Genomic DNA, 13,084 nt, shown 5'->3' on the forward strand with positions numbered 1-13,084 from the left:
TTCCTGGGGTTGGAGATAGGGCTTTCTTATGCCATGGTAGTCAAACTGCTTCATATCTGTGGTTGATTTTTAGCAGGAGTTTGCTCCTTTTCATTAGCTTACCAGACATCTGCTTTGTGTGGATGTAGGATTTCTGGGCCCAATGTCATTTTCTGCCTCCCTCCCAGAAGATAGGGTTTTTATTTCCATACTTCCCTTAGTAACACTGGACTCACCTGTATCATGGTAGACTATTTCCTATCACCCCGTCCCCAGCACAGATAGCTAGGTTTTCTGTTTCTTCCTTAGATGCAATGGAATTTTGTCTGAGCCTTAGATGTAAGAGGGCTTGCTGCCCCTGCTTTAGCAGCCTAAGACCTTTAAGAAAAGGGTCTGGGAAAGCAGGTGAGGCTTTGGGCATGTCACCCAGTAGCAGCCTGTCATCTCCTGTTTGCCTATGACACAAAGGTATCTCTTCAGGTCTCCTGCCCTGCTCCCAAACTTTCTTGTATTTGGTAGAGCTCTAACTTCTAAAGTTCCTAGATATTCTGACATGCAACTCATACTTCACCTTTAAGAATCTGTTAAAATTTTAGTTTTGTCCAGCCACTTTTGTCTCTTGTGCTCTCAAAGATAAAATGGTTTATTTCATAGATACTGAGTCCCATTGATTTATCTTGAGGCCTCAACTATCTGATAGGCTCAAGAAAAATGATTTTCATAGATTACTTTGCAATTTTTTGTTGTTAAGATGGAAGAAATGTTCTCATGGAACTTTTTATATTCTAAGTGAAATCAGAACTCTCATCTGCTTATTGTTACAAATGAATTTTACTCATTTTCTAAATTATGAATAAAAGTTACATTAGATTTTTGACTAGAATTTTACTAAACTTCAGAGGGATTTACATTATAGTACTGGTATTTCTACTCATTTATAGAAAAAGCACACTCCAGGTTCCTTATGATATGGAGTCAATGATTTAATTGATTTTAACGTAAATTCTGTATTATCAAAACACAAATAGAGGTGGCTTTTGGTATTAAAACACAGAGATAATAGCAAAATTTAAAATTATTAGGCTAGAACCTAATAATCATGTAGACATTAAGAATCATAGCAGAAATTAAACACTATTTTAGTTTTGAGACTCCTAGGAGACAAGACCAAAGTGGAAATAGTAAGTTATATTGTTCTCTTAGTTTAATAGAAAGAATGCAGTTTTATTAGCAGAAATTTTTCTGGCATTGAATCCCAAGTGGACTTTTTAAATGTAGTTACTTTTAGAAATTACATTTAAATGTAGTTACTTTTAGAAATGGCTTCCCTGGTGGCTCAGAGGATAAAGCATCTGCCTGCAATGCAGGAGACCCGGGTTGGATCCCTGGGTTGGGAAGATCCCCTGGAGAAGGAAATGGCAACCCACTCCAGTATTCTTGCCTAGAGAATCCCATGGACAGAGGAGCCTGGCGTGCTACAGTCCATGGGGTCACAAAGAGTCAGACACGACTGAGAGACTTCACATACACTTTTAGAAATAAGAAGAAAGAAGCTGAATTCAAACACTGGTAGAAAATAGTTAATTGTTTTCCTATTGACCATTTCTTTCTCTCAGCTTAATAAATTCCAAGAGTACGTTTCCTGTGAGTGCATGCACATTTGCTAAGTCATGTCTGCTTCTTTGAGATCCCATGGACTACAGCCCTCTAAGCTCCTCTGTTAATGGGATTTTCCAGGCAAGAAAAGTGGAGTGGGTTGCCATTTCCTCCTCTAGGGGATCTTCCTGACCCAGGGATTGAACCTGTGCCTCCAGTGTCTCCTATATTGCAGGCAGATTCTTTACCACTGCACTATCTGGGAAGCCTATTTAATAGAAAAATCAATAAATGTGAAAAGTTGAAGTAAACCTGACAAGTTTTTCAGAACAATTGTTGAAAATATTTATTGAGAAAACACCTTTAGTTGGAAAAAACAGAAACAAAAAAAGAAATATCACATTTCAAATATATATTAATAACAGAATACAATGCTGAGTTTAGTTTCATAATAAAAGCCATACCAATTTGTATGTGTGACCAAGGATGGAGGTGTGGAAAAAGAATTGAAATTGAGGTAGAAAATAACTCTTTGCCTATTTCCTTCAAGTCCTGTTTGAGAAGAACCTCTGGAAAGCCATGAGTTGAGGATAACACTAGTCTACTAGCATGTAAGAGGTAGAACCAATATAATCTCTTTAAATATAGATATATCATTCCTCCAGGTAACTCTTTTAAGGTGGTTTTGTTCCACCAATGAATAAAGTTCCTAATTCTACACTAAGTTCATCCTTTGGGATGTCAATATCATCTCCTGCTTCTTCCCCAAGCTTCTTCCACCAGGGTGCTTGTATATGTTTCAGGGTGGTAAGATGGGCCTGCTTGGCTTTGGCTGCCACAGGCCTGGATCTACTCAGGAAGAGTTCAGGATCTTTTCCTTCTGCCTCCTTCAGACTTGGTGCTTCTGTAGTAACAAAAAATGTAACAGGTGAGTGGAAGAGTTCTGTACCAAACAAAGGGAAACTCAGAAACTGCAGAGCTGGAACTCTACAACAGCAGCAGAAACTAGATTCTAACTCTGAGTCTATTCTTGCCAGCTGTAGTTGGCATGTGACTATTCACAAGATGTAGCCCATCCTTCTGTGTTTATAGGGAAAGAATAAAGAGGTAGATTTTTTTAGATGGTTTATTTAATAAGAGTAGGAACTTAAAAACAAATAGCAGAATTCTTACAGATGAGAGGCTCAGTTCTAGACACCCATCCATTCAAAAATACAGAATTTACAAGTAAATGGCACTGAACAGAGGATCCTGACCCTTTCTGCTCCACAAGTAATAAAAGTGTTTCAGAACTTGTCTGAAACACTGGCTTCATGGATGGGATCTCTCATTTAATGCACCAGCAGTTGTGAGAAGCGGGTGAATTAATTTTTGTGAAAACAATTCATTAAAAATATAAAATGGCACCATAAAATACTGTCATTATCTACTTTTAAAGTAGGCTTAAGAAGCTTTTCTTACTCTATAACAGAGTCTGGCTAGTAGGGCTCAGCATCTTTGAAATTAATAACTTTGTCTGAGTTGGTACATATGAATGATAGAAAGGCTGAGGGGAAGCAGTCAGGAAGGTTACGGGATATGCATCAGTTGAAAACATTGTGTGCTGATATGATCCAGAAGTAGAAATATAGGAAATGGGCTAATAGACCACTAAATGCTACTTTCCTTCTGAAGATTATGGCTGTCACCAAAATCTTGCATAGGGTGTTCCTTTTAGGAAACAAAAATGGAATGAGCACATACTCATCAACTGTTCAATGTTGGTGCTGATCTGAGCCATCAGTGCCTCCCTGTGCTGTTGAGATCTCTCTTCTAGAGCCCTGCCCATGAAGTAGCATTGCAGTCGTTCTTGTGCTTGGGAATGGAGCTCCCTGCTGGTCACATCTGATATCTGAGAGCCCTGGGAACAAAGGACAGAAGAAAATTGTCACACAAAGGACACATGTATCAAAGTATGTTTCACTTTCAGTAGTTGCTGCATGTGGGTTCAGTTAAAAGCAGATTTCATTGAACATGCAAGTGGGCAAGATTCTTTTTGATATACTCCTACACCTCACTTCTTCACATAGTGTAATATTCTGGGAGAAGAGGTAAGATTGAGGAATCACAGTGACAATTACAAATAGTTTGGTAAAGACACTGGCCTGGAGGAGTAACAGGACCAATCCCTTTGTTCTGAACCCCACCTGAGAAACTTTTGCCTTACTTCTTATCTTATTCCTTCTCTCAAACTTACCTAAGCCATAATATAGCTTCTAATTTCACAGAACAAGGGACAGAATCATTCAAAGGATCATATTCTTCTGGCTAGTTAGCTACTTTAAAGGGAACTGACCTAATTATTAATATTTAGAACACGGATGACATAGCCTCAACACTGAAACTGATAAAGTTTCTAACACTACAGTTTTCTCAGGTATTCCAGTTCCTGGATCATGGATGCTGCCTTGTTCTAACCAACATCTTACTTGTCAGGCACAGAGTAACAGCTGTACTAGAGCATGGCTAAAGCAGTAGTTCTTTTTTAAATAGAAGAATGCATCAGAATCATGCACAGTGCATTAATAAAAAATAGAGATTAAAGCCCTAAACAATAAGGGCTAAAATTACAAAACTCTTAGAAGACAAGATAGAGGAAAAGCTTTATGATATTAGATTTGGCAATGACTTCTTTAATATGACACTGTGAAGGTATAGACAACAACAAAAATTAGACAAATTGTACTTCATCAAAATGAAAAAGTTTTGTGCATCAAAGGACACTATCAATAGAGTAAAAAGGCAGCCCACAGAATGGAAGAAAATATCTGCAAATCATATATCTGATAAGGAATTAATATCCAGAATATACAGAGAATTCCTAAAACTCAACACTAAAAAAAAAAAAAAAACCTGATTAAAAATGGGTAAAGGACTTCAATGGAAATTTCTCTAAAAAAGGATATACAAATAAGCAATAAACACAAAAGAGATGTTAAAAATCACTAATTATTAGAGAATGTAAATAAACCCAAATCACAATACCACTTCACGTTCATTAGGATGTGAAAATAATTAATGTTGATAAGGATGTACCAACAGTCTTGCTGATGCAGTATGGAAAACCACTAAGTTGAAGTGAAGTGTCCTTTACTATTGACTTTACCTTTATGGTCCACGCAATTATAAGACTCCAAAGCCATAGTAAAGTCAAGGTAATGCCATGGTAAGGCTACAATAAAGCCATTACATTACCTTATGCCAATAATAAATGTACACATACAACTGAGACGCTTATTTGTTGGTGAGTATCACACACTGCAAAAATGTAACACAAAAGCCTACACACTGGATGTCTTCTGATATAGTCATCCACTTGTTGTTTCAGTTCAATTCTGCGTGCATCAGTGAGTTCTCTGAGTCCAGGCCAAGGAGCAAATAGCTTCTTTTTCTTACGGCATTTTGCTAGGAATTTAAGAGTCTGGGGGGGCAGAAAAAAAAACAAAAACTTGTGATTTTTCTTCCCTGACTGATAGAACTATTTTCTTTCTACAACAATATATAGTAGGGACAACACTGTAATAGTTGTTAACTCATAGTGTGTATAGAGGGAGAGATGACAGATGTGACAGAGGACAATAACTTTTTAATCTTTTGTAGTGTTTTAATATTTTATAAGGATATATTCATGTATTATTTTTACAGAAGGCAATAAACAGAAATAAACAGGGAACCAGCTCTGAGTTCTAGTCTAAGTTCTAGTCCCTTATAAACCTGTTTGATTTTGGGCAAGTCACTCAATCTCCATAAGACAGGTTCTATGTCTACAGAAAACAAGGACCCCCAATTCTACTTAGCCAAAAGATGGTAAAGATCAAGGAGACACTGTATTAGAAAAAGTTTGGTAAACAAATGTGCTTCCTTTTGTTCTTCAGAATGAACTCCAGATAAGAAATCTTGTAACAGGCAAGATTTGGAGACAAATTATTTTGTCCAATTTTTTTCACTCTTCTCCTTTGTTCTATGTTCACATTATTAAAGGCAAAAGTTGGAAAATGATGGCCCACAGATCAAATCCAGCTGCTATCTGTTTTTGAGTAGGTGGAGAAGAATGATTTTTTTACATTTTGAAAGTGAAGTGCAAGTGTTAGTTGCTCAGTTGTGTCCGATTCTTTGCGATCCCATAGACTGTAGCCTGCCAGGCTCCTCTGTCCATGGAATTCTCCAGGCAAGAATACTGGAGTGGGTACCTATTCCCTTCTCCAGGGGATCTTTCTGACCCAGGGATCGAACCAAGGTCGCCTGCACTGCAGGCAGATTCTTTACTGTTTGAGTCACCAGAGAAGCCCTTTTACATTTTATATGATTATGAAGTTCAAAAGGAAAAGAATTATTTTATGACATGTGAAAATTAAGGGAAATTCAAAATTCAGTGTCTACAAATGTTTACTGAAACACAATCATGCTCATTTGTTTCCATCCTGTCAATTTCTTTTGTGCTTCAACTATAGAGCTGAAGAGCTGCAAGAAAACTGCATGACCTGCAACCTAATATATTTTACAATTTGATGTTTTCCAAAAATTTGTTGATGTAACTCTATTGTTTAAAGTATCAGTTTTAGAAGAACTGTTAAAAATTTACAGCTCTCTGCCCAGTTATCCTGTCCTCTCTGCTCAAAGACATCAACTTTAGTTTTTGTTTTTTTTTAAACTTTACAATATTGTATTGGTTCTGCCATATATCGAAATGAATCCACCACAGGCATACATGTGTTCCCCATCCTGAACCCTCCTCCCTCCTCCCTCCCCATACCATCCCTCTGGGTCGTCCCAGTGCACCAGCCCCAAGCATCCAGTATTGTGCATCGAATCTGGACTGGCGATTCGTTTCATATATATTATACATATTTCAATGGCATTCTCCCAAATCATCCCACCCTCTCCCTCTCCCACAGAGTCCAAAAGACTGTTCTATACATCAGTGTCTCTTTTGCTGTCTCATATACAGGGTTATCGTTACCATCTTTCTAAATTCCACATATATGTGTTAGTATACTGTATTGGTGTTTTTCTTTCTGGCTTACTTCACTCTGTATAATCGGCTCCAGTTTCATCCACCTCATTAGAACTGATTCAAATGTATTCTTTTTAATGGCTGAGTAATACTCCATTGTGTATATGTACCACAGCTTTCTTATCCATTCGTCTGCTGATGGACATCTAGGTTGCTTCCATGTCCTGGCTATTATAAACAGTGCTGCGATGAACATTGGGGTACACGTATCTCTTTCAATTCTGGTTCCTCGGTGTGTATGCCCAGCAGTGGGATTGCTGGGTCATAAGGCAGTTCTATTTCCAGTTTTTTAAGGAATCTCCACACTGTTCTCCATAGTGGCTGTACTAGTTTGCATTCCCACCAACAGTGTAAGAGGGTTCCCTTTTCTCCACATCCTCTCCAGCATTTATTACTTGTAGACTTTTGGATTGCAGCCATTCTGACTGGCATGAAATGGTACCTCATAGTGGTTTTGATTTGCATTTCTCTGATAATGAGTGATGTTGAGCATCTTTTCATGTGTTTGTTAGCCATCTGTATGTCTTTGGAGAAATGTCTATTTAGTTCTTTGGCCCATTTTTTGATTGGGTCATTTATTTTTCTGGAATTGAGCTGTAGGAGTTGCTTGTATATATTTATTTTTTTTAATTTTATATATTTATTTATTTTTTTACTTTTAATAATTTTTCTTAAAATTTATCCTGAACCCTCCTCCCTCCTTCCTCCCCATACCATCCCTCTGGGTCGTCCCAGTGCACCAGCCCCAAGCATCCAGCATCGTGCATTGAACCTGGACTGGCATCTCGTTTCATACATGACATTTCACATGTTTCAATGCTTGTATATTTCTGAGATTAGTTGTTTGTCAGTTGCTTCATTGGCTATTATTTTCTCTCATTCTGAAGGCTGTCTTTTCACCTTGCTTATAGTTTCCTTTGTTGTGCAGAAGCTTTTAAGTTTAATTAGGTCCCATTTGTTTATTTTTGCTTTTATTTCCAATATTCTGGGAGGTGGGTCATAGAGGATCCTGCTGTGATGTATGTCAGAGAGTGTTTTGCCTATGTTCTCCTCTAGGAGTTTTATAGTTTCTGGTCTTACATTTAGATCTTTAATCCATTTTGAGTTAATTTTTGTGTACAGTGTTAGAAAGTGTTTTAGTTTCATTCTTTTACAAGTGGTTGACCAGTTTTCCCAGCACCACTTGTTAAAGAGATTGTCTTTTCTACATTGTATATTCTTGCCTCTTTGTCAAAGATAAGGTGTCCATATGTGTGTTGACTTATCTCTGGGCTTTCTATTTTGTTCCATTGATCTATATTTCTGTCTTTGTGCCAGTACCATACTGTCTTGATGACTGCAGCTTTGTAGTAGAGCCTGAAGTCAGGCAGGGTGATTCCTCCAGTTCCATTCTTCTTTCTCAAGATAGCTTTGGCTATTCAAGGTTTTTTCTATTTCCATACAAATTGTGAAATTATTTGTTCTAGCTCTGTGAGGAATACCATTGGTAGCTTGATAGGGATTGCATTGAATCTATAAATTGTTTTGGGTAGTATACTCATTTTCACTATACTGATTCTTCCAATCCATGAACATGGTATATTTCTCCATCTGTTAGTGTCCTCTTTGATTTCTTTCACCAGTGTTTTATAGTTTTTCATATATAGGTCTTTAGTGTCTGTAGGTAGATATATTCCTAAGTATTTTATTCTTTTTGTTGCAATGGTGAATGGAATTGTTTCCTTAATTTCTCTTTCTGTTTTCTCATTATTAGTGTATAGGAACACAAGGGATTTCTGTGTGTTGATTTTATATCCTGCAACTTTACTATAATCATTGGTTAGTTCTAATAATTTTCTGGTGGAGCCTTTAGGGTTTTCTATGTAGAGGATCATGTCATCTGCAAACAGTGAGAGTTTTACTTCTTTTCCAATTTGGATTCCTTTTATTTATTTTTCTGCTCTGACTGCTGTGGCCAAAACTATGTTTCAACTTTAGTTCTTTCAGGTTTTTCTTCTGATATTTATTTCTATCTATATTTTTGTGATTTTTTTCAGTAATCGGTATTATCTATTGACTTTCTTATATGAAAGGTAAGGACTTAGCTCTCTTTCACACATACTTTCTATATCTCTAAATATTCAATATTATTAAATCATAATTTTAGTTATGTTAATGTTCAGTGTTTACATTATGCCTGCTGCTAAGTCGCTTCAGTCGTGTCCGACTCTGTGCGACCCCATAGACGGCAGCCCACCAGGCTCCCCCGTCCCTGGGATTCTCCAGGCAAGAACACTGGAGTGGGTTGCCATTTCCTTCTCCAATGCATGAAAGTGAAGTTGCTCAGTCGTGTCCAACTCTTCGTAACCCCATGGACTGCAGCCTACCAGCCTCCTCCATCCATGGGATTTTCCAGGCAAGAGTACTGGAGTGGGGTGCCATTGCCTTCTCTGACATTATGCCTACATAAAGGCTATTTATTTTATGATCATATAGTATGTGATTACTTTTTTCTTCCTTGCATATTTTAATACATTAGAAAAATAAGGAATGAATAATTCTGTTATTGATTATTTTTATATGTATTTATCACTGATTATATATAACAACTTCTGCCCTAATTGACCATACAGTAAAACATATCAGGCAATCTACCAAATTAATTTTCTTGGATATATATTCTGGAGCTTTTTGACCTGCTCCAATCTGGATCAATCATTCTCTATGCTTGGTGTATAGCTGTCATCCTGATATCCCATCTTGGTGACTCTTCTAATTTTTCCTTTGTGTTTTCTGGATTCCTTTCTTGAGTTATTCCTTTGTTTCAGAGATTTATGATGCATAAATACATCTTTATAGTCTATCTTTATTTTTAACTGATGGTTTGGTTGGATGCAGAATTCTAATTGGAAGTCATTTTCCCTCAAACATGTGTCAGCCTAACTCTAATACCTTTTAGCTTCCAATTATGTTGTTGAAGAGTACTTTTGTTCCCAGTGTATTTCACAGTAATGTGAAATAAATGTGAGTGTATTTCTGTCATTGTATTGGACAGTTGCTCAGTCCTTTTGAACTGAACCACATGGTATTTGGTTTTGGGAAATCAAACTATTTTATTTTCTCTCCTCCAGTTTTTTTTTTCTTCTCTGTTTCACATGTTTGGATATTTGACCTCTTAGACTGGTTCTCTTTTCTTTTTGCCCTGCTCTCTAGATTTCCCAATCCTTCTTTCCTATCCCTTTTATTATATCTTGTATTATTTTTTCTGGCAAATTTTATTATATTTGTTCCCTGTTATACAGCATCTTGATTTTGTTTCATGTATTATTTTCTTTTAGCTCTCTGAGAAAATAATACATTTAAAATGTTTTCTTATGCCTGCAATAGCTGTTTCCACCGAGTAGTATTATTCTGTTTGTTTGGCATTAGCTTTCCTCAGATGTCCAGTGATACTTTCAGCTGTTTAGAAATGCTGAGCAGGAGGGTAGGGTTAATCTACTATGTACTTCTTTTTAGGGCTACGGAACTGGGCTGTTTCATTGGAGCACCTCAAAGTGAGTTTAACTATTCTCTTGGACTGTTCAGATTTCCTCAAGAAAATGTTTTCAACAGGATTTAAGCCAGGGTAACAGCACTGAGAACTGAGAAGTAAAAAGGGGCTGGAGGTTTTCACATCAGTATATAAACTTTCCTTATGTTTTTACTATAGTACTCAAGTCTTCAGCTGTGTTTTCATTCTCCTCTTGAGAGATTTTTCTCCTTTTCTTCTGTTCTTCCCTTTTCTTGATTTTTCTTCCTTGTATTTCCTATCTTTCCTCTGCCTCTTGTTTTTAGTACCAAGTCAGGTTTATGATGCTATGCTGGGAACTCAAAAGTAAAGTTTCCAGAACAGGGGAATTTTTGCCCTTAGATCAGACAAAGTTCACCTTGACATCTCTTTCTCTGTCTCTTCTTCATTCTTTGTTATTTTAGGACTCTCTGAGATTATATCTATCTCCAAATGTTTATTTTTTTCAACTGCCAATGGTTTGTTTCAGTAAGTGCTTTTGCAGTTGGTCTTCAATGGATATGTATACATGGAACTTTTCTTCTATAATCAGGTAGCAAGAATTAGCTATCATTCTGGCTCTAGAGAGGAGATGCAAGCAAACATCACCTTCTTTCTGAGCTTCTTATTTTTTGTAAAAGAACCAATAATTAGGTTTATTTGCTGGTGCCAGGAAATATCTCACATTCATTGCTGTAAAAACCATGTTTATCAGTGTGGAATTCTTTAGAAGCACTGGCAAAGTCAGCTTTGGAAACTGGATGCACTGAATATGAATAGGTGGATCCCACAAATGGAAAATTCTAGAAGGCAGTCAGACCTGCCCTTGTGCTTGTCACTCGTTTCCAATATTTGATTTTCAGGTTTTGGCTCTTTCAAAGTCATTTTCCACATTTCTGAAATCAAGAATGGTCTGAGAAATCTCTACCACTAAAATGGTATGCGTTCTGTAGTTCTTAGTTTCAAACAAACTCAGGCACATGTAAACAGCAAACAGTTATTTTCCCAGCATCTGATTCCCAAGGAGTATAAAACAAGTTTTTAAACTAGGATTGTGAATGATTTATAAAGACCAAATTTCAGATAAACGAATGTAATTATATCTCCCTCACCCATTGCAAGCTGCCATCAGGAATGACAATCTCTTTATTCAAAATATTCTTAGGCTTGGCTCTTTCACAACCATTTTTGAAGTTTTAGTTCTTTTTATCTTCTTTATTTTTTAAAATTGAGGTACAATATTATTGACATACAATATTATATTAATTTCAGGTGTCCAACATAATGTTGATATTTGTGCATATTCAGAAATGGCTGTCACAGTAGGTATAGTTAACATCTGTCGCCATACCAGTTACAGAATTCTTGTGGTAAGAACTTTAAAGATTTACTGTAGTTGTCAATTAAATAGCATTGGCTAATGTCAAGAACTGAACTGACTGGATAAAAAAAAAATCTCGTCATAGTTTTGATATCTCTGCAGTATATGAGGCTGTGTCCTTTCATGAAGGTCTAAGTTATGTTTGAAAATTAGCAGCACCTCACTGACAATAAATAGAAGATTACAAAAATTTCAAGTCAAGAAAGCATCACATTTTGGATTCTCTAAGGGTAAGTATACTTTTCCATGCTGAACAGCTGGTTCTCTTAATGGCTCCTCAAGAATTAGGATGCAGTGGCTTCTCTCAGGATCTTTATTCTCCACCTGGACACTGTCACCTTCCCGTAACACAGCTGTGTGATGAGGTTCTGTTTTTTGTTGCATATTATCTGTACAGTATACACATTTCCAGATATGGTACAAAGGGAGCTTGTCCATCCTTTAGGAATAGGCTGGGAATGCTTTGCTCCTTTGTCCAATTTGAAGTCCAAATATAAGGTTGGTGTGTAGATGTAAATCTTTGACTTGACTCCCAGGGCTTCTCCAGAAATGACAGCAATGGTCACATTATCCTTACTGGGTTTAGGGATTTCACTGCTTTTCAGTTCCTGGTAGCAAGGCTCCAATATCTTCTGTGAGGTCCTCAAATTAACCCAGAGTGGATGGTCATGGACTGGCTCCTCTGAGCAAGGCGTCTCCTCATACACAATGCCCCAGCCTGAGATCATCCAGTACAGGCCTCCTGAGTTCAACTGACCAACATGTCCATGGCAGTCTTCCTGGGCTATGCTACACCCTCCTTTCAGGAGGTAAGATATTGTTTCAAAACCTCAGTGCGGGTGATCAAGAAATCCGCCTGGCCTGCTGCTGCTAAGTCGCTTCAGTCGTGTCCAACTCTGTGCGACCCCATAGACGGCAGCCCACCAGGCTCCCCCGTCCCTGGGGTTCTCCAGGCAAGAACACTGGAGTGGGTTGCCATTGCCTTCTCCACCTGGTCTACTACCTTTAAATTCATCAAACAGTAAAAATGGAGCCAGATTTTAAAACTCAGGTCTGCCAATACTCCTGCAGACCCATGCTTCAACCCCTCTGACTGCTCCTGGCTGAGCACTAACAGGGTAACTTTAGAGGACACAATGTTGAAGGATAAAAAGAGAGCATTTGTAGGCTTAGCAGATCACAGTGCTCGGCAAAAGAAAAGTTGTCTGCCATTTGCACCAAATTGCAGAGGACCAGTTAAGCATCTCTGGCCATCTCTCTCAGAGACTCTCCTGGGAGTCTAAAGCCAGCCAAGGAGGGCAGTGTTCTGCTAATTGACCACCAGCACAGACCCTGCTTGGTCCTATTGATGCCTGGTACTCCCATGCTCTTGGGGGCCCCCTTTGAGTTTCTTAAGAGATGTAAAAGCAAGAAAAGAAAATCCTGGAGCATTAAAAGGGTAAAGGCAGCTAATTCTTCAAATTTAATTCCAATACTATACTACTACAGAAAACCCTAAGTTGTCTACATGAGTCAGGATGTGTAATTTGAAATTAGTTGGTTTACACAG

General features: G+C 37.7%; 1 protein-coding gene and 1 pseudogene across 5 annotated transcripts in view; both read right to left on the reverse strand.

Moving 5' to 3' along the window:
• Positions 1-1,895: 1,895 nt before the first annotated feature.
• IQCB1 (IQ motif containing B1) overlaps positions 1,896-13,084 on the reverse strand; it is a 45,530-nt gene continuing 34,341 nt past the window's right edge. For 3 of the 5 annotated variants that reach the window (XM_010801176.4, XM_010801178.4, XM_010801177.4), the window contains 3 exons: positions 4,904-5,035; positions 3,319-3,475; positions 1,896-2,479 (listed from right to left, as the gene is read on the reverse strand). In XM_010801176.4, coding sequence (XP_010799478.1) covers positions 2,250-2,479; positions 3,319-3,475; positions 4,904-5,035 — 519 coding nt within the window. In that variant the 3' untranslated portion in view covers positions 1,896-2,249. 5 annotated transcript variants of the gene reach the window in all.
• LOC112447005 (pirin-like) lies at positions 6,474-12,368 on the reverse strand (annotated as a pseudogene).

This window comes from Bos taurus, chromosome 1, assembly GCF_002263795.3.
Source record: "Bos taurus isolate L1 Dominette 01449 registration number 42190680 breed Hereford chromosome 1, ARS-UCD2.0, whole genome shotgun sequence".
Taxonomy (NCBI): Eukaryota; Metazoa; Chordata; class Mammalia; order Artiodactyla; family Bovidae; genus Bos; species Bos taurus.